Here is a 22,096-nt window from a genome sequence, read left to right on the forward strand (position 1 = left end):
GCTCTCAGGAGCTCAGTGAATTCCAGCGTGGTACTGTGATAGGATGCAACCTGTGCAACAAGTCCAGTCGTGAAATTTCCTCGCTACTAAATATTCCACAGTCAACTGTCAGTGGTATTATAACAAAGTGGAAGCGATTGGGAATGACAGCAACTCAGCCACGAAGTGGTAGGCCACGTAAATTGACAGAGTGGGGTCAGCGGATGCTGAGGCGCATAGTGTGCAGAGGTCGCCAACTTTCTGCAGAGTCAGTCGCTACAGACCTCCAAAGTTCATGTGGCCTTCAGATTAGCTCAAAAACAGTGCGTACAGAGCTTCATGGAATGGGTTTCCATGGCCGAGCAGCTGCATCCAAGCCATACATCACCAAGTGCAATGCAAAGCGTCGGATGCAGTGGTGTAAAGCACGCCGCCACTGGACTCTAGAGCAGTGGAGACACATTCTCTGGAGTGACGAATCACGCTTCTCCATCTGGCAATCTGATGGACGAGTCTGGGTTTGGCGGTTGCCAGGAGAATGGTACTTGTCTGATTGCATTGTGCCAACTGTGAAGTTTGGTGGAGGGGGGATTATGGTGTGGGGTTGTTTTTCAGTAGCTGGGCTTGGCCCCTTAGTTCCAGTGAAAGGAACTCTGAATGCTTCAGCATACCAAGAGATTTTGGACAATTCCATGCACCCAACTTTGTGGGAACAGTTTGGGGATGGCCCCTTCCTGTTCCAACATGACTGCTCACCAGTGCAGAAAGCAAGGTCCATAAAGACATGGATGAGCGAGTTTGGTGTGGAAGAACTTGACTGGCCTGCACAGAGTCCTGACCTCAACCAGATAGAGCACCTTTGGGATGAATTAGAGCGAAGACTGCGAGCCAGGCCTTCTCGTCCAACATCAGTGTCTGACCTCACAAATGCGCTTCTGGAAGAATGGTCAAAAATTCCCATAAACACACTCCTAAACCTTGTGGAAAGCCTTCCCAGAAGAGTTGAAGCTGTTATAGCTGCAAAGGGTGGGCCGACATCATATTAAACCCTATGGATTAAGAATGGGATGTCACTTAAATTCATATGCGTCTAAAGGCAGATGAGCGAATACTTTTGGCAATATAGTGTATGTTCTTTTATCATAATCTTGACCAACCGTTTTGGAGATTTCTGTCTTTCCCCATTCAAATAGATAGGAGCTGCACTTTCACGACGCTTGTTTACATAAAAAAATAGCTACCCAAACTGCCAAGAGCATTCCAAAGACAGCCGCCAAATGGACAGACTTACCTTTAAAAAAAGACTGTTGGAATGATCCGGAAATATGTTTGGACTGTTCTATTTCCTTTGTTTTTGTTTGCATTCTTGAAAGTCTATAAACAGTACTATAAACAAATATTTTGAAGCCACATGATTTGAGGGAGGAAAAAATGTCATGATTTCAAAACTGCACCACAGGCTCCATATTTTATTTAAGAACTACTGTGGAGGGGAAGATCATCAATGAATAACGGCTTAAATTTTGGTCTGTTTGTCACACAGAGGTATTGTATGGCTTCAGAAGACTTATTTTATATTAAAAGTAGTCATACAGACAACCATGTTTGAAAATAACGGTGTAAAGTTTCTTAAAAATCCCCATCTTCCAAAGAAGCAATAACAGCATATGGGTTTTAAACAACATGAAGGTAAATAATGACAGATTTTTCATTTTTGGGTGAACTATTCCTTTAAAATTCACATGAGTTGGTTAGTCTAAAAGCTGTGTTTAAACTGCACTGCTGTGATGCACAGTGTGTTTAAGCGCAACTTCCTTTGTTATTAAAGCAGAAGGTGCTCAAAGGGGCATTTGACTAAAATGAATAACACTTTTCGTAATAACAGCAACAGAGTAATTGTGAATAAATGAGTCCTTTTATTTATTGATATATTTATTTATTTAACAAAGATGCTTGAAATTGAAAAGATCAAAATGATTGAGTACATCGAAAATTGAGCTCAAAGGATAAAATAGCGACAATTAGTGAATCTCACGAAACATGTCAAGAGCATGTCCACGTCACATATCACTCCAAAATCAATGAATGACACCTGGATGGACATGTTTTCTTGAGATTCTCCCAAATAAATATGGTATTCTTTTTTCTTTCTATTTTATTCTTAGAGCCACCTTGTTTTTCAAAAGGGCCCAACCTACCCTTAAGGTCAACATGATCACATGGTAAGTTTCTCCTGTTTCCGAAAGTTCTGGTACCCTAGGATCGGCAACAGTATGCCGACTCACTGACATTCCCTATCTCCTATCACTCAAACACTGGATTGAGTAGTATGGAATATATGTTATTTCTTGCCAGTCTTGCTGACTAATTTATATTTTTAATTCAGCCTCCCACCTACATATAATTTTATTCAGAGTGTCCTGTATATCTCTTTCACGTGCTCTCTTTAAAATTCCTAACATTTTTATTGGATTAGGTGTATTGTATGTATCAATTATATAATTTATTAATAGATGCATTTACTTTTTTATTTCTTTTACTTGAACATCTGTTAATAAATATCTTCTTACCTGTAAATAATTAAATAAATGTGAATTTGGAAGCTCATATTTTTTGCTAGATTTGAAAAGGTATCCATTCCTTTATCAGTGAACAGTTGGTGATATCTTTTCAGACCTCTATCTGCCCAAAACTTCAATGTATTATCTAATCTATTTGGCATGAAATCAGGATCTTTAGCAATTTCTTGTAAATTAACTATATCTTTCTTAATTTTACTATTTTTCTTTTTTTCTAATCAAATTCTAAAAGTACTATTAATACAAATATGATCTGTTGATTTAATTGTGTTGCTTTGTTTGGTAGGAACAGGGATATACTAATAGGTTACCCCATTTGATTCATCTCCATCTTCCTCCATTTCACTTTAAATTCTTCGTTCATCCAAATCAATATAGGTTGAATTTGGGCAGCTTTATAATCATTTATTACATTTGGGAACTCTAGTCCTCCAAGCCTTTTTGACAACTTAAGAATTTTAAGACTAATTCTAAACTCAGCAAAAAAAGAAACATCCTCTCACTTTCAACTGTTTTTATTTTCAGCAAACTTAATGTGTAAATATTTGTATGACCATAAAAATATTCAACAACTAAGACATAAACTGAACAAGTTTCACAGACATGTGACTAACAGTGTCCCTGAACAAAGGGGGGGTCAAAATGAAAAGTAACAGTCAGTATCTGGTGTGGCCACCAGCTGCATTAAGTCCTGCAGTGCATCTCCTCCTCGTGGACTGCACCAGATTTGCCAGTTCTTGCTGTGAGATGTTAGCCTACTCTTCCACCAAGGCACTTGCAAGTTCCCTGACATTTCTGGGGGGAATGGCCCTAGCCCTCACCCTCCGATCCAACAGGTCCCAGACCTGATCAATGGGATTGAGATCCGGGCTCTTCGCTGGCCATGGCAGAACACTGACATTCCTGTCTTGCAGGAAATCATGCACAGAACGAGCAGTATGGCTGGTGACATTGTCATGCTGGAGGGTCATGTCAAGATGAGCCTGCAGGAAGGGTACCACATGAGGGAGGAGGATGTCTTCCCTGTAACGCACAGAGTTGAGATTGCCTGCAATGACAACAAGCTCAGTGTAACCCTCCTTCCTTCGATGATAAACGCAAGTCCGACCGTCACCCCATGTAAGACAAAACCGCGACTCGTCAGTGAAGAGCACTTTTTGCCAGTCCTGTCTGGTTCAGCGAAGTTAGGTTTGTGCCCATAGGCGACGTTGTTGTCGGTGATGTCTGGTAAGGACCTGCCTTTCAACAGTCCTACAAGCCCTCAGTCCAGCCTCTCTCAGCCTATTGCGGACAGTCTGAGCACTGATGGAGGGATTGTGTGTTCCTGGTGTATCTTGGGCAGTTGTTGTTGCCATCCTGTACCTGTCCCGCAGGTGTGATATTCGGATGTACTGATCCTGTGCAGTTGTTGTTACACATGGTCTGCCACTGCGAGGACGATCAGCTGTCCTTCCTGTCTCCCTGTAGCGCTGTCTTAGGCGTCTCACAGTACAGACATTGCAATTTATTGCCCTGGCCACATCTGCAGTCCTCATGCCTCCATGCAGCATGCCTAAGGCACGTTCACGCAGATAAGCAGGGACCCTGGGCATCTTTCTTTTGGTGTTTTTCAGAGTAAGTAGAAAGGTCTCTTTAGTGTCCTAAGTTTTTATAACTGTGACCTTAATTGCCTACCGTCTGTAAGCTGTTAGTGTCTTAACAACCGTTCCACAGGTGCATGTTCATTAATTGTTTATGATTCATTGAACAAGCATGGAAAACATTGTTTAAATCCTTTACAATAAAGATCTGTAAAGTTATTTGGATTTTTACAAAATTATCTTTAAAATACAGTGTCCTGAAAAAGGGACATTTTTTTTTTTTTTTTTTGCTGAGTTTAGGTTTCCTATTATCCCATATATATTTACAAAGTAGTTTATTCCATTGTCTAAAAACACTTTCTGATATACTAACTGGTAGATTTTGAAAAAGGAAAATAAATTAGGGAGAGTATTCATCTTTATAGTCTCTATTCGTTTTGTAATAAATAGTAGCCTATATTTATTTGAATGATATATAAAGTTTTCAATTCAAATAAATATAAAAGCTTTTATATTTTAAATAAATTTAAGCATTTAAAATTAATAAGCCTGTGTGTTCTTGTTGTGGGCCTATATGAATTCACTTACGCATTGATATACTAGCTGTTTTATATTTTTTAATCACGTTAAGAATTTGTTTGCAGCAGTCCTCTAGAGCTCTGTAGCAGCCGCTGTTTCTTCTTGTTGTGTAAATGTTTTTAATTGCTTCATAATTTTACAGTTATCCCTTGTACTGTGTAAATCGTGTGTTTTAAGTCTTCATGATTTCATGCTGAACTCTTGAGCAGTATAAATAAATTTTATTTCTTTTATATTTTTTATAAACAATGTCTTTTGCTCAGTTTAAATGAATTTAAATTCATAATCATCAGCTTTCAGCAGAGAGGTAAATCCCGCTGAGTCTCTCGTGAGAATTAAACCGCGTTCTCTCACACGACTGGTTGTGCGCTGCAAACGTCACTCATTCATGAGCGCGAGCGTGTAATCTAATCTTCAGGTCAGAATCGAAGCCTGAGTTGACAGAGAAAGTTGATGAGCTGCATCATGGTACCAATTAAGCCTGATTGGATTGGTTTGAATTTGTCAACTTGAAACCAATCCAGAAACCCTGAGTTCGTTCAGTGACCTTCATGGTACAGGCCTCTGGCGACCTCTCCTGGATATAAATGAATGTCACACTTGTTTATATGCTCTGAAACACTTACCGCTTTAGCCTCTGGAGGCAGCGTTTTCAAATTCGGTCAACGTATACCGATTTCGGCTAAAGAAAAATCGGCACACACTTGCCGATTTTTATGTGAGATCAGGTTGCTTAGGTTTGACACCCATCTATATTTATCCACCTTTAATCCATACAGTTCATCCCCAAGACTATGACTGCACTGAAACAGCACTAAAAATGAACTATGGGCAAACATAAAAGGTTAATAATTGAAGTTCTGGCCCATTATAAGTTAGATGCACGGTTTTAGACTACATGGATAGGGACGATGGGAGAGGAGTGGAGGGAGATTGATTTCAAATCGATTGGTGGTAACACAATGAAAGACACATGTTATATGTTATACATACCAGAGATACGAGACAGCTCATTAATGATGCCATCGAAAGCTGTGGGTGAGAAAAATACAGTTCTAATTTTGCAAGCAATTTGAGTACACTTTTACATGTTTCTATATTTAATAACACAAGAGATGTTACCTTTCCCAGAAATATCAATCTGTGACACATCCTGGCCTCTGTCATCCGTGATGGTTGCTTTATATTTTCCCACATCCTTCTTGGAGAACTAAAGATCAGGGGGAAAAATGGGAGGAGAAAAATATGGCATTTCACAAACAACAGGCCATCTGAGTGATATTGTTTTTATTATTTTATTTTATTTATTTTTTATTTTTTTAGTATTACCAGCAGAGTAGAGTCTGTACATCATTTTCTTGGCAGTAAATTATAGCTATTTCATACAGTTTTGTAATTTTCCAAAAATGACAAGGAATAGCTAACATTACATTAATGGACTATGTCAACTCCAATTGCTTCAGAGCCTCTGGTTTCAGTCATGTGGGAGTCAAATATTCTTAAGGCTATTACTCATGAGTCAAATGTTCTTATGGTTATTTCTCATTGCATTATTTGTCACCAAGAACCTTCTAACAAATGCTGTGTAATTATGCCATACATCAAGTCTCTGTTTTTATGGAGGTTGCACAGGCTTGGTTTACTTTGCTAATCGGAAGAAAATGGAATGTTGAAAACATGAATGTACATTAATTTATGGTAAAAACATTAATTAACCTTGACTGTCCAGAAGGCAATATGTGTCTTTTCATTCAAATAAACGTAGCTATGATACTAGGCGCTTTAGATGTGTCGATATACATTTAATAGGTAATATAAATGTTATTTTAAACCTCTACGACTTTTCTCTCACACAAAAGGTGATTTCATTTTTACGATTACAAGCTGCTAAAATTTATAAGAATTGGAACTATCAGTGCTCAAAATGCCAAATGACAGCTGTGAGGAACAATCCAGAATTCAAGTTATTATTCACTGGAAATACCACTATACCATTATAATAAAGTACCAAACATCAAAGACCTCAACATTGCCATGTTTTCTATTTGTTTATTGAGAGGCAAAGTAGAAGGACAGATTTTCAGTAAATAATGACTTAAATTTCCATCTCTATCTCACACAAAGCTATCACATGGCTTCCGATGACTTGGAATATAGCACACAATGGACTACTAGTCATATGGACTACTTTTAGGAAACTTTCATGGTTCTTTTTAGCCATTTTTGAACTTGATAGACCATTCACTTTTATAAGGTGAAGAGTGGCCAGGATATTATTAAAAATGCAAATATCCTTTTGTGTTCCACAGAAGAAAGTCATACAGGTTTGGAACAACATAAGGCTGAGTAAATAATGAATGATGAATTATAGCACTTTTTCGGACAGGATTAGTTTTCAGCAGGGGTGGACTGATAGTGGATTTTGCCGAAACCGATAACTAAGGTGGTGCAAAAGGACGATAACCAATTAATGTTTTTCAAATTGATTTATAGAATGGTAAAAATAATTCTTGGCCTTTCCTACTATGATGGGCACTGAGATTACAAGAGTGCAAAAATAATAAAATCCCAGATGCAGTTTATTGTGCAACCAAAACCATAATAATAATAAAAAAAAAAAAAAATATGAAGATTTGGTGCATAACACAAGACTTTTAACTATAAAAAATAAAAAAAGCCCGGAATACCCTTGCTTACAGTATATCAGGATTCTTATTTTGAAAAAAAATATGTTTTTTATGATTATTCAAAAGATAAGAAGTTGAAGAAACAATTTATGTGCTGACGAGGCAAGTTTCCAAATAGTTTCTATATAGTAAATGTGCATTGAAGTGAGGACTGCAATATGGATGAACATTGTCAATGCTGAAAGATTTAGATACAGCAAACCCCCACGATTGTTTTTATTTCACCTCTAGAGGCCACTGTAATACTGTAGAACCAAGCCGTTTTAAATGTAGATTCCTCCAGCGCCAGCCACAGAGGAACATGGAGGAATAAAAAAAAAGTTGTCGGCAACTTGTGGCATAGATTTCCACCGATAACCGATTGTTCCAGAAAGCACTGATTAATCGTAAAACCGATATATCAGTCTACCACTAGTTTTCGGGATTAGTGAATCACGAAACCCACTGAAACAAATAAGGCTTATATTTGTGATATTAAAATATGTATATATAAGGAAATTAAGGCGAGGATTATAACTACCGCTGCTCAAGTGCCTGTTCTGAGCAGTCTCTGATCTGTGTCTCTTCAGAGATTCAATTTCCCTTTTAAATAGGATGGGATGCTTGTGTTGCATGCAGTACTTGAACCACGAAGTGTAATTTTGCTCTAAAGTTGGCAAAAAGGTCTAAACCCATGATGAATTTGCATCTGGCAGTGCAATAAATCTTTTAGCTTTAGTTACAGTATTTAACGAAGGTCAAAATAAAGGAGGGGAAGCATTGTAAAAAAATAATAGATCGCACACAATCACCACAATAGGTCATTTGCTCCAAAATTTTTAATGAGGTTATGTGAGAAAAACACAGATATTTTTAATACGGACGGGAGTAAACTCAAAAAGTACATCTGTACAATTGTCCACAGAGACAACTAGTCCTGTCCGAATAGAGCTCATCCCTTAAAGCCAAGTGCTCACCTGAGTGAGGGTGAACTTGCAGACTCCTGAGCTCAAGTCAGCAGGCACCTCCGGGATCACCTCCACATCATTCTTATACCACTTGAACACAGACTCCTTCTTCAAATTAGCCACCTGAAGAGGGTCGGAAAGAGCAAGCAAGAAAATACGTCAGTACATAATCAGTCAGTCTGAGATATTCTATATATATAAATCAATTAATATTGGCTATAACAGTGTACATTTCACTTGCCTTGCAGACAAGAGTGACAGAGGCATTATCCGCAACATTGACAGACAGAAACTCCATGAAATGAGGGCCTGTGGAATGAGGTATAAAAATGAGTGTGTACTAATGTGGGAACACTCGACTCTGAAAAATATCTAGCCCAAGGTGGATTTGCTAGTCTTTGCTAGTCATTTAAGAGGGTCTTCCTGCCAGGCAACCTCGTGTTAAATTTGTATATTTCATCTCCCTGACTGACCAGCTCCCAAACCTCTATAAAAGCATCAAAACAGACCAGCCTCACCATCTCTTTCAGGCTGGGAAACCAGTTAAACATATTTTAACTGGTCTTATGCACAAACAAGCATACAGATCATAATTATTCTGCAAAAATAAATAAATAAATGGTTACTACAGCTTTACTATAGTAACACAATGGTTAATTTGTTGTACTCATGGTTTCCTAAGCACACGCAAGGAAAGACTGAATCTGCACATATCAAGGACAGTAAAGATGTTAAAATGAAATTTGAGGAGCTATGGTAAAAATGGTTTTCTTATGTTTTATCTATCAAAATGACGGACATCTTTTCGAATGATCTGTCAGTGTTTAAAAAGTGCCGGTGGAAATTAAACCTGTACCACATGACCTTGGTGTATGTAAAAAAACAGTAGGTAATTCGGCTGGGAATTTTCTCACGGCAGGTGGGATTAAAACAGACATTTCGGGTTCAGACAGCAATAAAATCACTGACTACCCCCTGTAAATGCAGGAATTACCTCACGTCCCTCATGTAAAATAATTGCCATCCGAATAGGGCTACTGTTATTAATTTTCCCATTAACTGCATAGGCCCAACAATATGCAAAATTGTTAATGTATTCCAATGTTAAAATGTGATTTTTAAGGACACATTAGTTTGATATTTGTACAATAAACCATTTTGGCTGATAATGTTAGGTCATCACTTAATGCTCAATGTAAAGCCTGGGCCCTGAAGCAAAACCTTTTGAGAAAAAAGTAATACAGAGAATGCATTACCAAACCACAGGGTCTACTTCAAGTTTATTTCAACAGCTACATCAACATCATGTACCCTCGTACCCTCTTTCACGCGAATGTACTCCCTCCTTTGGTATTCCGCCTCAGCTAGCGCTGCCTTGAAGGCTGAAACAGGAAAATAAAGCGGGAACCATGAGAGGTCAGTGAGTAGAGTTCAAGAGAAAAGCACAATATCCCAGATGAGAGCTGCAAAAGCCCTGAAGCGATGCCGACACTCACCGTCTCCGATCAGCACCAGAGTGGACTGGGCCTTGCCTCTGCCATCTTGAATCTGCACGGTGAAAGTGCCCTCGCTGTCCTCAGTGAAATGGTCCATCACCATCTCTATAATGCCAGTAGCTGTGTCGTGGCTCATTTTAGTTTGCTGCGGAAAAGCCAGAGAGGTAAACATTTCTCTCCTGGGCTTTTCTGAGGAGACTCACACAAATGGAACAGAGGCACAGCAGATGGTGGTATCGCAAAAGAGATGAATCGGTGTATTTGTATTGTTTTTCTAGCTAGCTAACAGTTGGAGGTAAACTTAAAGGAATAGTTCACCCTGAATCTTTGGGGGTGAACATTAAACCGTTAATGTTAAACTTCAATGTAGCATTCCCTGATTTGTGTTTATAAAATAGTGAAAGCTGAGGTTGTCTGTGCCATTTTAGTTGACAGTTACCTCACAGTTGACAAGCTCCTTGTTACTGGCAAAGAATTTGTAGGTCACGGCAGAGGAGATGCCCTCAGCTTGCAGCCAGAAGCGCATACGGCCTCGCTCGAGAATCTTATAGGCCAGTTCGGTCTTCAGAGGAATAACTGCGGTGAGAGAGAGGAGACACATGATGAGCTGACATGAGCTGACAGTTCATGCATGACCTAAGACTCAGACATGAACACGAACACTATATAGTAGTAAACTGAGGTGTAGGGAACACACTGGAGACTGCAATGCAATAAGCCATAAAATGTTGAGCTTTAGAGTGATTTTACCATGATTTAGGGGTGTTTTTTAGGCACAACACGAAACTTAAACTCCCTTCACTGTAACCCACAGCCTCAAATGGCTTATTAATTTCATAAAATGACGGCAATGGCATTATGATAAAAGACTAGAACTGTTGATTTAACATGTTAATCAGTGCAAATAATTATATAAAAAATAACGCTTTCAAAACATGTATGCAATTAATCATGTCCCAGACCGTTATATGAAATATTCCTACCATTGGAGCAATTCAAGCTTGAAGTACCACCTGTTTTCAGCAGGAGGCAGTAAGTGAAACTCCAGCTGTATAGGCAACGCAACATTACTGTTGGCCAGTAATAGGCTTATGTTCAGTAATATAGAAAAAAACAATGCACTGTTTGTATTGTCTTATCAATGCTTTACTCGTCTGCAACAATAATGTATTTGCATTTTAATTATATAAATTATTATTTTTATAATATATATTACAATTTAAATTCATCATTAAATATTGAGTTATTGATATTTGTGGTGCTTTCTCAGCAAATACACCATTAATTGTGATTAATTCGATTAATTATTCAGAATGTCATGTAATTAACACGATTAAAATTTTTAATCAATTGGCAGCCCTTTAAAAGACACCCACATATTCAATAAATAGCTACATTTATTAATGATAATGGTGATATATAGCTGCAAGCGGCAATTATCCGGATCCAAGTAGTCTGGAAAAGTGGAGAAAATCACATTTTGAGTTTTCTGGAAAAAATACTTTTTCGAACTCCTAAATTTTGAATGCATTATCTTGAGACCCTCAAGACCAATCCTTTTTTTAAAGGATTTTCATTCGCAAATAGTTTAGAAGACATAAGCCAATTAATTGTTTGGCCATGGCCAAAATTCACTGATCAACCTATATCTTCTTAACGATTTGACAAATCATAATTTTTTTGAGATAACTTTTTTGTCTTGTCCCAAGATGAATCATGCAAAAGTTTGAGTGAATCAGTCCAACGATCTAGGAGGACCATACTTTGTGGATTATTAACTATAACTATTTCCATGACTTTTTAAGATTTTATTAGGCCTGGAAATCTCCATTTTAAATTTCCCTGACATTTCCAGGTTTTCCAGGGTCCGTTGGAACACTTTTACAATTTACAATTCAATGGATGTGCGCTGACAGATATATATCAAACATAGCTGATTTTTTGAGACTGGACACTGTTTTAGATAACTGCTGGATGAAACATTGAATTACTACAGGTGAAAATAACAGGATGAGAATAATCTATGTATACTCCTTCACACAGGAACACTTACTTGGGTTGCGTATGTCATAGCTGAGGGCCAACATTTTCTCCAACTCTGAAATGCAGGACAGCAGACAAAAACAATCATTAGAGACATTACAGAAATGACTTTCAACACAAATCTTTCCAAAGCATTGAAAACCGACAACCTAAAGGCACTGTATTTGTATCATCAAAACACCAATGTTCATGACACCCTAAGGTTCTTTATATCAGTGTTGAGGACTAACAAAGTAGTGACGCTACCAACTTAACTTAATTTTTTAAGTAACGTGACAGTAGCTATGCTTCACGATATGTGTCAATTTTCTAGTTACAAGCTGCTTTTCCCAGAAAGTTGTTGTATAAAGTGACAAAACTTTACATCGCTGCTTTTATGTCATGTGTATTGCGCACAAAGCTCTACAACTGCGCCAGCTGAGGTCATTATCAAACGCACTGTCCTAAAATGTCCCCTTTCTGGTTGTCCCCGTATGTTGTTTGGAACTTAGTTTGCCCGGACAGTAAATTTAAACAGATTCGTTTAAAAGAAAAAAGATTCACAAATTCATTATCTGTATCTGTACAGAAATCCCTTAGCTGCACTTTACTTTATTTTTTACTTTATCTTCTGTATCAGAATATTTCGTCAAATATTGCTGTTTGTTACTATGTCAATTAGAGTGTTTTCTAGTTTTATAGCTGTATTTATTTAGTGTAAATATATCTGGTGAAGAGTAATGTTGTCACCCTAATTCAAATTCTCATTGCTTTTATGCTAGATAAATACTGCTCTGATTGTAATAATACATCATATCATCTCATAGTTATATATTTAAAGAGATATTATCCCTATGGATAGATTCAATGCAGTTAGCAATTTTTTGTTTGTAGTGTACCTAGCTACTACTGTATTTTAAAAGGGTAGCTTGACTGTAGTTTAAAGGAATATTTCGGGTTCAATACAAGTTAAGCTCAATCGACAGCATTTGTGGCATAATGTTGACTACCACAAAAAATTATTTCGACTCGTCCCTCCTTTTCTTTAAAAAAAGCAAAAATCAAGGTTACAGTGAGGCACTTACAATGGAAGTGAATGGGGGCCAATTTTTGTAGGTTTAAACATAAATGTGAAGCTTTTAAATTTATAAAAGCATTTACATTAATACTTCTGTTAAAACTCAAGTATTATTTGAGCTGTAAACTTGTTTAAGTTATGTCGTCATGGCAACAAAGTTGTAAAATTGGATGTAACTTTACACAGAAAAGGTTAGTAAGATATTTTATCACACTAAATTCTAAATGTTTATGTTTAGATGCATATTGTTCATGTCTTGTGGCTATACTTTTTTTAACATTTAACATTTTAACATTTAAAATACCCCATTGACTTCCATTGTAAGTGCCTCACTGGAACCCAGATTGTTTTTTTTTTTGTTTTTTTTTTTAAGAAAAGGAGGGACGAGTCAAAATAAATTTTTGTGGTAATCAATATTATGCCACAAATGCTGATAATTGAGCTTAACTTGTACTGAACCCGGAATATTCCTTTAACTACTTTAAATTATGAGTACTGTATATTGTAGCTGCTGTCGCAAAGAAACGTTCCTAGCACTGCTTCATAAAAAAATTTTTATATGTAATTGTTGTGTACTTCCATAGCCTTTGCATTAAGGTTTTTGATATACTTATGCAAGTAAAATAAGAGTAAAAATTGCTGTAATATCATCATATACATCTACCAAATAAAGTGTCAAACATTTTTAATTATAATAATCTTATTTTCTCTAATAATAACAACAATAATAATAATAAAATGGTAACCGTTTAAGATAAGGATTCATTTGTTAACATTAATTAATGCATTAGGTATCATGAACTAACAATGAACAATATAACTTTTACAGCGTTTATTAATCGTTGTTAATGTTAGTTAATAAAAATAGAATTGTTCATTGTTAGTTCATCTTAGTTCATAGAGCATTAACTAATGTTAACAAATGCAACTTTTATTTAGAAAAATGTATTAGTATATTTTGAAATGAACATCAACTAGGAATAATAAATGCTTAATAAGTATTGTTCATTGTTAATTCATGTTAACTCGTGTTGTTAACTAATGTTAACAAATGGAACCTTATTGTAAAGTGTTACCATAATAATAATAATAATAATAATACTATATTAAGCATCTTCGAAGTATGTGATTTTTATGTTGCACTCCAAAAGATGATGCACTTAACTTTTCAGAACAACAATGGAATCAAGTGTGCTTTTAATCTTTGGTAAGTTTTGATAGCGTCTTGTACTCCATATAACTTTGAGGAAGGGTGTTAATAATGAAGCTGATGGTCATAACATATTAACAGGCCTCACCTTCTGCTGAGACCTTGTAGCTGGCGGAGACTCCATCAGTATGAGTAACAGACACAGAGAATGTGCCCACATCTTCTTTGTCTGGGTTCTTAAAAAGCAGAGTTGAGCTAAAGAAACAAATAAGCAAATAGTAAAGTCCATTGAAAGCGAAAACAAAAGCAAACCAAATGGAATTAAACATGCACTGTCCTAAAAACACTTTGAGCTAATATTTTATGGGGACCGGATCTATTCGGGACACAGAGTGCATTTAAAATGTTTTGCTTACTGGCTGCCTGAGGTCTTCACGGCGATTCCCTTGGAGAAGTCAGTAATTTCTTGGTAGGATTTCTTCCACACAAACTGTGATTTCTCAGTCATTTGGCAGCTCTCGAAAGAGAGATAAATGTCGCCTGATACCTCATCGACGCCACACTTGATTTCCTGGGCACCTTCAAAATAACACAGAAGCCGGTATGCATTTGCACATTAGCTGGCATGGGGCCGAGAATATTAAAAAGGTATGTAATGATATGCAGGATTTAAGGTTGTAATACAGTGGGATTATTGGGCCGTGTTCTTCCATAGGAATGATCTGTAAGCTTATCAGCATTCCTCATGAAATATGAATTGCATGGTGTGACAAACACCCAGTAGTCTTTACTGATTTGCTGAAAGGCAGTTGTTGGTAAATAGGCGCTAATAGTAGGACAGCCATTTAGTGCTTGTGCGATCGTTCAGTCCACTGTTGACACAACAATTTGGAAGAGGCTTTTACTTAGTCTTAAAGGTATAGTTCAGCCAAAAATGATAATTCTCTCATCATTTACCTCCCTATAGACATCTCAAACTCATATGACTTCCTTTCTTCTACATAACACAAACAAAGATTTTTTAAAATATATACTGTATCTATGTATGAGGTATTTTTTGTCCATACAATGTAAGTCAGTGTGGTCCAAAACGTTCAAGCTCCGAAAAGGACATAAAGGCACCATAAAAGTAATCCATAGTGAAGTGATATGATCATTTTGGGTGAGAAAGCAAAAAGTCAAGAAACAAAGTCATGGGGGGCCTGGGTTGCTCAGCAAGTAAAAGACACTGACTACCACACCTGGAGTCACAAGTTCGAATCCAGGGCTTGCTGAGTGATTCTAGCCAGTTTGGCCCGGTTGCTAGGGTGGGTAGAGTCACGTTGGGTTAACCTCCTCGTGGTCGCTATAATGTGGTTCTCGCTCTCGGTGGGGCACGTGGTGCGTGGATGCCGAGGAGAATAGCGTGAGCCTCCACACGTGCTAGGCCTCCGCGGTAATGCGCTCAACACGCCACGTGATAAAATGCGCAGATTGACGGTCTCAGATGCAGAGATTCGTCCTCCTCCACCTGGATTGAGGCGAGTCACTACGCCACCACGAGGACTTGGAGCGTGTTGGGAATTGGGCATTCCAAATTGGGGAGAAAAAAAAGAAAAAAAAATCATACAGGTTTGGAAAAACATTTATTTATTTTTAGGAGAACTACTCTGTGAATGATGGTCATTTCTAATTCTGTGGAAATCCATGCAGCTTTCTGTGGAGTTCTGCAGGCACAGACTCCTTGTTATGGACCGCTTATGACAAGTCAAACTCTACAGGGCTTCTCTTTTCCTCAGCTGTGCACTATGGAGAACATCTCACACATATACACACATGAATCCACAGTGCACTCTACTGGCTGATTCAGAGTTTTATCAGCTCTACGGTTCCAGTTTTCTTCGGATGAATCATCTCGGCTCATCCTCTGCTTTCTTTCCTTATCGGCAGCCGAGCAGACAGCTGCTCCCTAAGACTCTTCAGAACACCTCCCATAGTGCGTCCCACTGTATCCCACATAGCTGTCTCTCTCTCTCTCTCTCTCTCTCTCTCTCTCTCTCTCTCTTTCTGCTCCTCTCACTTCTTAAGAAGCCCTTCAACCATGTGGATCACTTCTTCAGAATGCACTGATATGCAGCCATGTAAACTACAGTCAAACTGAAGGATGGTTGTAAAATTGAAGTCTACATGAAACTGCAATTTAATTGGTGACCCTATTTACTTGCACAGTCTCATCAGTGTATGTTATTCCACAAAATATATATATATATTAATAATAATACTAACTTTCTCTGCCTCAGAAGTAACTTTCCTTTTTGGCTGTAGTCTCCAAGCCCTCTTACTTTTCAAGCCCGCCAACCGATTTCATTATGTTATGTAACAACCACTTTTCACAATCCAATCAAAAGATTGCAAGAGTCTGGTTCTGGAGGTAAAAGTCCCACTCATTTTCTCCATGTGATAATTGTTTATTAGCTTATGAACCTTTAAAAACAGACCTACCGTGAGCTCCAAGGCTGTTAATCGCTGGTGTTTGCTTCTGCTGAAGGCATCACTGAACATTGTTTCAACTTCTTTTTTAATTATGTGTAATAGTTGAATTTGTGCTGAATAACTAAACTACCCATGATCCTGCAGAGAAAGACTGACCAATCAGAGAATCCCGATGAATAAAGTGCACCAAAAGAGCTCTGCAGTGACAGCCCACTATATATCTTTTTTCAGTAAACTTAAAATATATTGTTTTTATACTTTTAATCAACAGTTTAAATCAATAGATTTATATTTTTCCACCATTTTTAATTTTGACTGCATCATGGGATGGTAGTTCATTCACTCGTCAGCACTGTTGCACTCTACCCTGAAAAATATTATGTGTTGGATTTACTTAAAATATAATTTGGTCATTTTATGTCAGCACAACTTGAAAACCTTTGTTATATATATATATACAAATGTGTAAGTTCATTCAACTTTATTTACTGAAAAATTTATGTCACACGAATAAGATTTAGCAACTAATAGCAAGCTGTTTCAAATTAAAATTTATTTCACTTTTTTTTTTACTTCATTTACTTGGCTGTAAAGAAAATAATAACTGAGGTCAGACATGAAACTTGACTCTTAATAACAACTAATTAAATGTCCACATAAGTTCCTTTTGACCAAACAAACATGCTTAAATTATTCAAGCACAGGGGCTTATGGGCATTCCCCACAACCTCAGTTGTGTACTTGATTAATTGAGTTAGTAGAACTTAAAATCTTAATTTTATGGATTTGTAAGCTAAAGAAATCCAAGGAACTCACAATTATTCATTTAGTTCACCTTCAAATTGATATTTTGTGTTGCACACATTAATAAAAATTAAGATAAGCTGAAAATGTTGGAAATATATACATTTCTGAGAAGAAGCTATTTATTCTGATATGTTATGTTTGAGCCAACAACCACTTTTTTTCTTCTTCTTTTTCATGTATATCCGAAGGATAAAAATCCCTATTTTTTTTTCATAGACTATCCTGTTTCATTCAGAAATATGTCAAATTTATGATCGTCATTTCATATTGACTTTAATCTACAATATTTGGACACATTTAAAAATGTGTCATATATTAGCAAAATATCAAACCAAGTGTCATCTGAAAAATAAATAAATAAATATGCTATGCCTTTTCTAATGGTTTTACGTGTTTATACTACATTGTAGGGACCAAATGTCCCCACAAGGGTAGTAAAACCTGAGATCACCTATAGTACCTTGTGGGGCCCAGCCAGCGGTCCCCACGAGGGAAATGGCTTATTAAACATACTAAATGATGTTTTTTGAAAATGTAAAGCTGCAAAAAGGTTTCTGTGAAGGTTAGATTTAGGGTTAGGGGATAGAAATTATCGTTAGATCTGTATAAAATCCATAAAATGCATGGAAGTCTATGAAGAGTCCCCACAATGATATAAAAACAAGTTTGTGTAGTCTCCATGTAATGTAGACCTCATTGGTCCCACCCTACATTTTTCTCATTCAATATCCTGTTTCACTTGGAAATGCATCAAAATATAAAAAAAAAAAAAAAAAAGATGGGTGTGTGGGATGTGTATATGTTTTACCTGGCATTGCCAAGTGTGTGTGTGTGTGTGTGTGTGTGTGTGTGTGTTTTATACCTGGCAGTGCCTTGGCGACCACAGGGTCAGAGGGTGCTGAAGCCATGCCAACACCCTTGCCGTTCTCTGCCTGCACACGGAACACATACGATGCTCCCATCTCTAGACCTTTGACCTGCAAACACAGAGACCACACTGTTACTAAAGCAACTCAGAATTGCAGTGTTCTTATCTCCAATTCTACATCAAGGCACAAATTCACGAATTTACACAGAAAGGAGGTGTGTTTGCGCTGACAAGAAAGATAATGATTTTCAAATACTCAAATAATAAAATACTGAATTTAAGTACTCAAGACCAGTGCTATTTTAGCATTGATTGGATGTGGTTAAACTGGAATGCTGGTGGTTAGCGAATAAATTACCTGGCACACTCATGGCGAAGAGTTGTTTTTCGCTCAGAGACAAAAAAGAAGTTTGAAACAGCTGAGCAACAACAAACTGTTTGCGAACATTGAGACACCGGCCACAGCACTGGGGGAGTCGTTTAGAGGTACATTTAAATATGAGGACGCTCAAGACTACATGTAAAACATCAACTAATATGATATTAAAATGTGTTATCAATGACTTCATGCCCCATTCTATGAGTAGAATTCACACGAGATCAGTAAAAGAAGCTGAATTAACTACTCGATGATAATTTTAAGAAATATACTGTATATGCAGTAATAACATGTAAATTGTCTTGTTTACCTTTTGCAATCATGGCGCTAATGTGCACTGTACATTCTGTTATTGTAATTTATGATGACACCGATACTACTGCAAAAATGGGTGTATAAAATAATGTTAATGAGTAGAATGCAGAAAAAAGAATCATGATAGGCATATCTTACTTACTTAAGACGCATGATTTTGCACACACAAATAGATACCTTGAGATAGCAGTGATTGATTGAAGCTTCATTGACTTTGCTCCAAGTATCAGAGTCTTTCTTGGACATCTCGACAAAGTAACCGGTGACGGCACTGGCCCCGCTGTAGACTGGAGCTTTCCACTCCACCACCAGAGAATCATCTCTTATCTCAGTGAATGTCAGGTCATAGGCTGGGCCTACCAAAAGCAAACACAAGGGCTACTGTGGCCATCCTGTTTCTAGAGCCATTTGGGTGAATATCACGAATACATGACAAGTATATCCAGTGTACCATGACTTGGACATGTCTTGACAGTTTTCATGAGTTTCACTAATTTGTGGACTTTTTGCCTTTTATGCATAAGACAGTCAAGACCAGACAAGTAAGTAAAGGGAATCCAATACGTATAAATCGGAGAGCATTAGAGGTTATATTTAACCACTGAATCCATAAACAAGGCATTTAACCATGTTAACAAGGCATCTTACTCCAGAGGAACTGAATTTGCAATAAGTACTGAATCTGCTAAAAGGCAAGTACCCAAGTGATAATCTTCTGTATGAGTGTGTTCAGCAGACACAAGACTTTTACTTCCTAATAAGTGTTCTTAGGGCACCACGCACTGTAAGCATGTAAATAATTTGCAAAACAGAGATAACCTAGCTGGCTCACACCCAAACAATAATGTGGTGGTCTTGCATGGGCCGCTGAAAAAAATTAGATATGGCACAGTGGTCAAAGATGTCCGTCCAGTGCATGTTTCCATAGAAAAACAATTGAAAAACAGCACAGAGGCACGCAAAAACACGTGAACAGCCCCTAACTCACTCTATACTCGAAAAACTGGCCCGAACCTAGCCCAAAACCTGATGGTTTGTCCGGTATCGTTGGGTTTGGATCTGGCTGCAAGTATAGAATAACTGACTAGTGATTTTGTTATTTGAATACAGGCATGTCAAACGGTTAACTGAATGTCGATTGTCCGTGCACATCCCTAATTCTTTGTCAGCTTTGTGTAAGGAACAAACCAAATTTAAGTTATACATTCCCCTCCTCTCAAATGTAATCCATAATCACATCCAAATTCAAAAGGATAACACATGTGGAATGAAGAATGAGATTGAGCTGCAGGGAAGAATTTCTGTGAATAACAACTTAAATTTCACCCTGTTCCTCACACAACGCTATCATATGGCTTCAGAAGATTTGGAATAAAATCCTGTGCACTGTTTTAAACGGACAGTTCACCCAAAAATTTAAATTCTATCACCATTTATTCACCTTCATGCCATCCCAGATGTGAATGACTTTCTTCTGCAGAACACAAATAAAGATTTTTAGAAGAATATTCCAGCTCTGTTGGTCCTTACAATGCATCTGTTTTTTAAGTAAGTTAATGGTGACCAGAATTTAGAAGGTCATAAAATCACATAAAGGCATTATAAAAGTAATCCATAATACTCCAGTGGTTAAATCTGTGTCTACAGAAATGATAAAAGTGTGGGTGAGAAATAGATCAACATTTATATCCTTTTTTACTATAAATCTCCAATTTCACTTTTTTCTTTTGTTTTTGGCGATACGCAATCTTCGTGCATATTGCCCCCTACTGGTCAGGGAGGAGAATTAATAGTAAAAAAGGACATAAATATTGATCTCTTTCTCACCCACACCAATTATATCGCTTCTAAACACTTGGATTTAACCACCGGAGTCATATGGATTACTTTTTTGCTGCCTTCATGTGCTTTTTGGAGATTCAAATTTCTGGACACCATTCACTTGCATTGAATGGACCTACAGAGCTGAGATATTCTTCTAAAAATCTTCATTTTTAGAAGAGTCATACACATCTGGAATGGCATGATGAGATAATTTTCCCTTTTGGGTGAACTAGCCCTTTAATGTTGTTTTTATTATGCTTTTTGGAGCTGCTTGGAGCTTTACAGATGTGGTCACTATGAACGGTCATTGTCTGGAAAAGTGCTGTAAGATGACTGGAAAAGAAAATCACAGAATACTGGTTTGGATTACATGGTGACAAGTAAATATACTGAATGAATTTAAATTTCTGGTGAACTATTCAAAATAAACTTTGTATTACCTGGCTCAGGCATGGTCCATGCCTCACATGTGAAGGGAGCACTTGGGCTTGAGGCATCACCCAATCCAGCCAAACTTGCACCATAAACCCTAAACTGATACACTGACCCAGCAGTCAGACTTCCAACCTTCACAAAGAAAGATCTCTTTAGTAATTATGATGTTACATAATCAATGCATATTTTTATAAATCCTGAAAAACACCATGGTTCTTTTAGTACATGTCTGTTAGCTTTGACGCTATCTACAGTATATTCAATTGTACTCCTAAAAGTTGACAAATTACCTTTTAGTACATATCCACATTTAAAATGTACATGATTTCTCTTCCAGACAAACATACCAAAAATATAGATGACATGATCTTGCACTCACAGGCGTGACCAAATTCCAGTCAAATAAAATGTTCTTTAAAATGAAAATTTCCCCGCCCAATAACAACTTATTTTGACAAGCAATATCAAGTAGTATATATGGTTCATGCCAGTGACATAAAATTAAGGCTATTGGCTCATTTTAAAAAAAGGGGCCCTTCAATACTGTATGTCCCGCTCCAAAGTTCTGTTTCAAAAGAAAAAAATATCAACACTGCACTTGTCTAGCATTTCATGGGGTTCACGGATGCTGCAAAAGAACGAAACCTTGTGCAGTCTTTCCTTGACGGGTGGGATGTTGACCTCTCTCCACACCTTCTTGGCCACATTGCATTTGTCAATGTAATAATCAGTGACCTCTGCTCCTCCAGAATGGACAGGCTGCTTCCAGTTGAGCACCATGGATTCCCCATCACAATACAGAAGAGAGATGTCATAAGGAGCAGAGGGCAATTCTGTGGACAAGACAAATTATTTTAGCTGGCCGTCCTCACTACTCAATGTCTCCAACAGAGGGGAAC

At 37.3% G+C, this 22,096-nt stretch overlaps 1 protein-coding gene across 2 annotated transcripts in view; it reads right to left on the bottom strand.

The window, feature by feature from the left end:
• The window catches only part of LOC127413918 (myomesin-2-like), an 81,538-nt gene that overhangs the window by 22,126 nt on the left and 37,316 nt on the right, over positions 1 to 22,096 (bottom strand). For both annotated transcript variants that reach the window (XM_051651487.1, XM_051651486.1), the window contains exons 16-29: positions 21,843 to 22,030; positions 21,203 to 21,329; positions 19,116 to 19,294; positions 18,239 to 18,353; positions 14,514 to 14,676; positions 14,246 to 14,352; positions 11,901 to 11,945; positions 10,287 to 10,423; positions 9,848 to 9,992; positions 9,671 to 9,733; positions 8,593 to 8,660; positions 8,361 to 8,474; positions 5,840 to 5,927; positions 5,711 to 5,749 (exon numbers count right to left, since the gene is read on the bottom strand). In XM_051651487.1, coding sequence (XP_051507447.1) covers positions 5,711 to 5,749; positions 5,840 to 5,927; positions 8,361 to 8,474; positions 8,593 to 8,660; positions 9,671 to 9,733; positions 9,848 to 9,992; positions 10,287 to 10,423; positions 11,901 to 11,945; positions 14,246 to 14,352; positions 14,514 to 14,676; positions 18,239 to 18,353; positions 19,116 to 19,294; positions 21,203 to 21,329; positions 21,843 to 22,030 — 1,578 coding nt within the window. The remainder of the gene's footprint in view (positions 1 to 5,710; positions 5,750 to 5,839; positions 5,928 to 8,360; positions 8,475 to 8,592; positions 8,661 to 9,670; positions 9,734 to 9,847; positions 9,993 to 10,286; positions 10,424 to 11,900; positions 11,946 to 14,245; positions 14,353 to 14,513; positions 14,677 to 18,238; positions 18,354 to 19,115; positions 19,295 to 21,202; positions 21,330 to 21,842; positions 22,031 to 22,096) is intronic.

This window comes from Myxocyprinus asiaticus, chromosome 23, assembly GCF_019703515.2.
Source record: "Myxocyprinus asiaticus isolate MX2 ecotype Aquarium Trade chromosome 23, UBuf_Myxa_2, whole genome shotgun sequence".
NCBI classification, from domain to species: Eukaryota; Metazoa; Chordata; class Actinopteri; order Cypriniformes; family Catostomidae; genus Myxocyprinus; species Myxocyprinus asiaticus.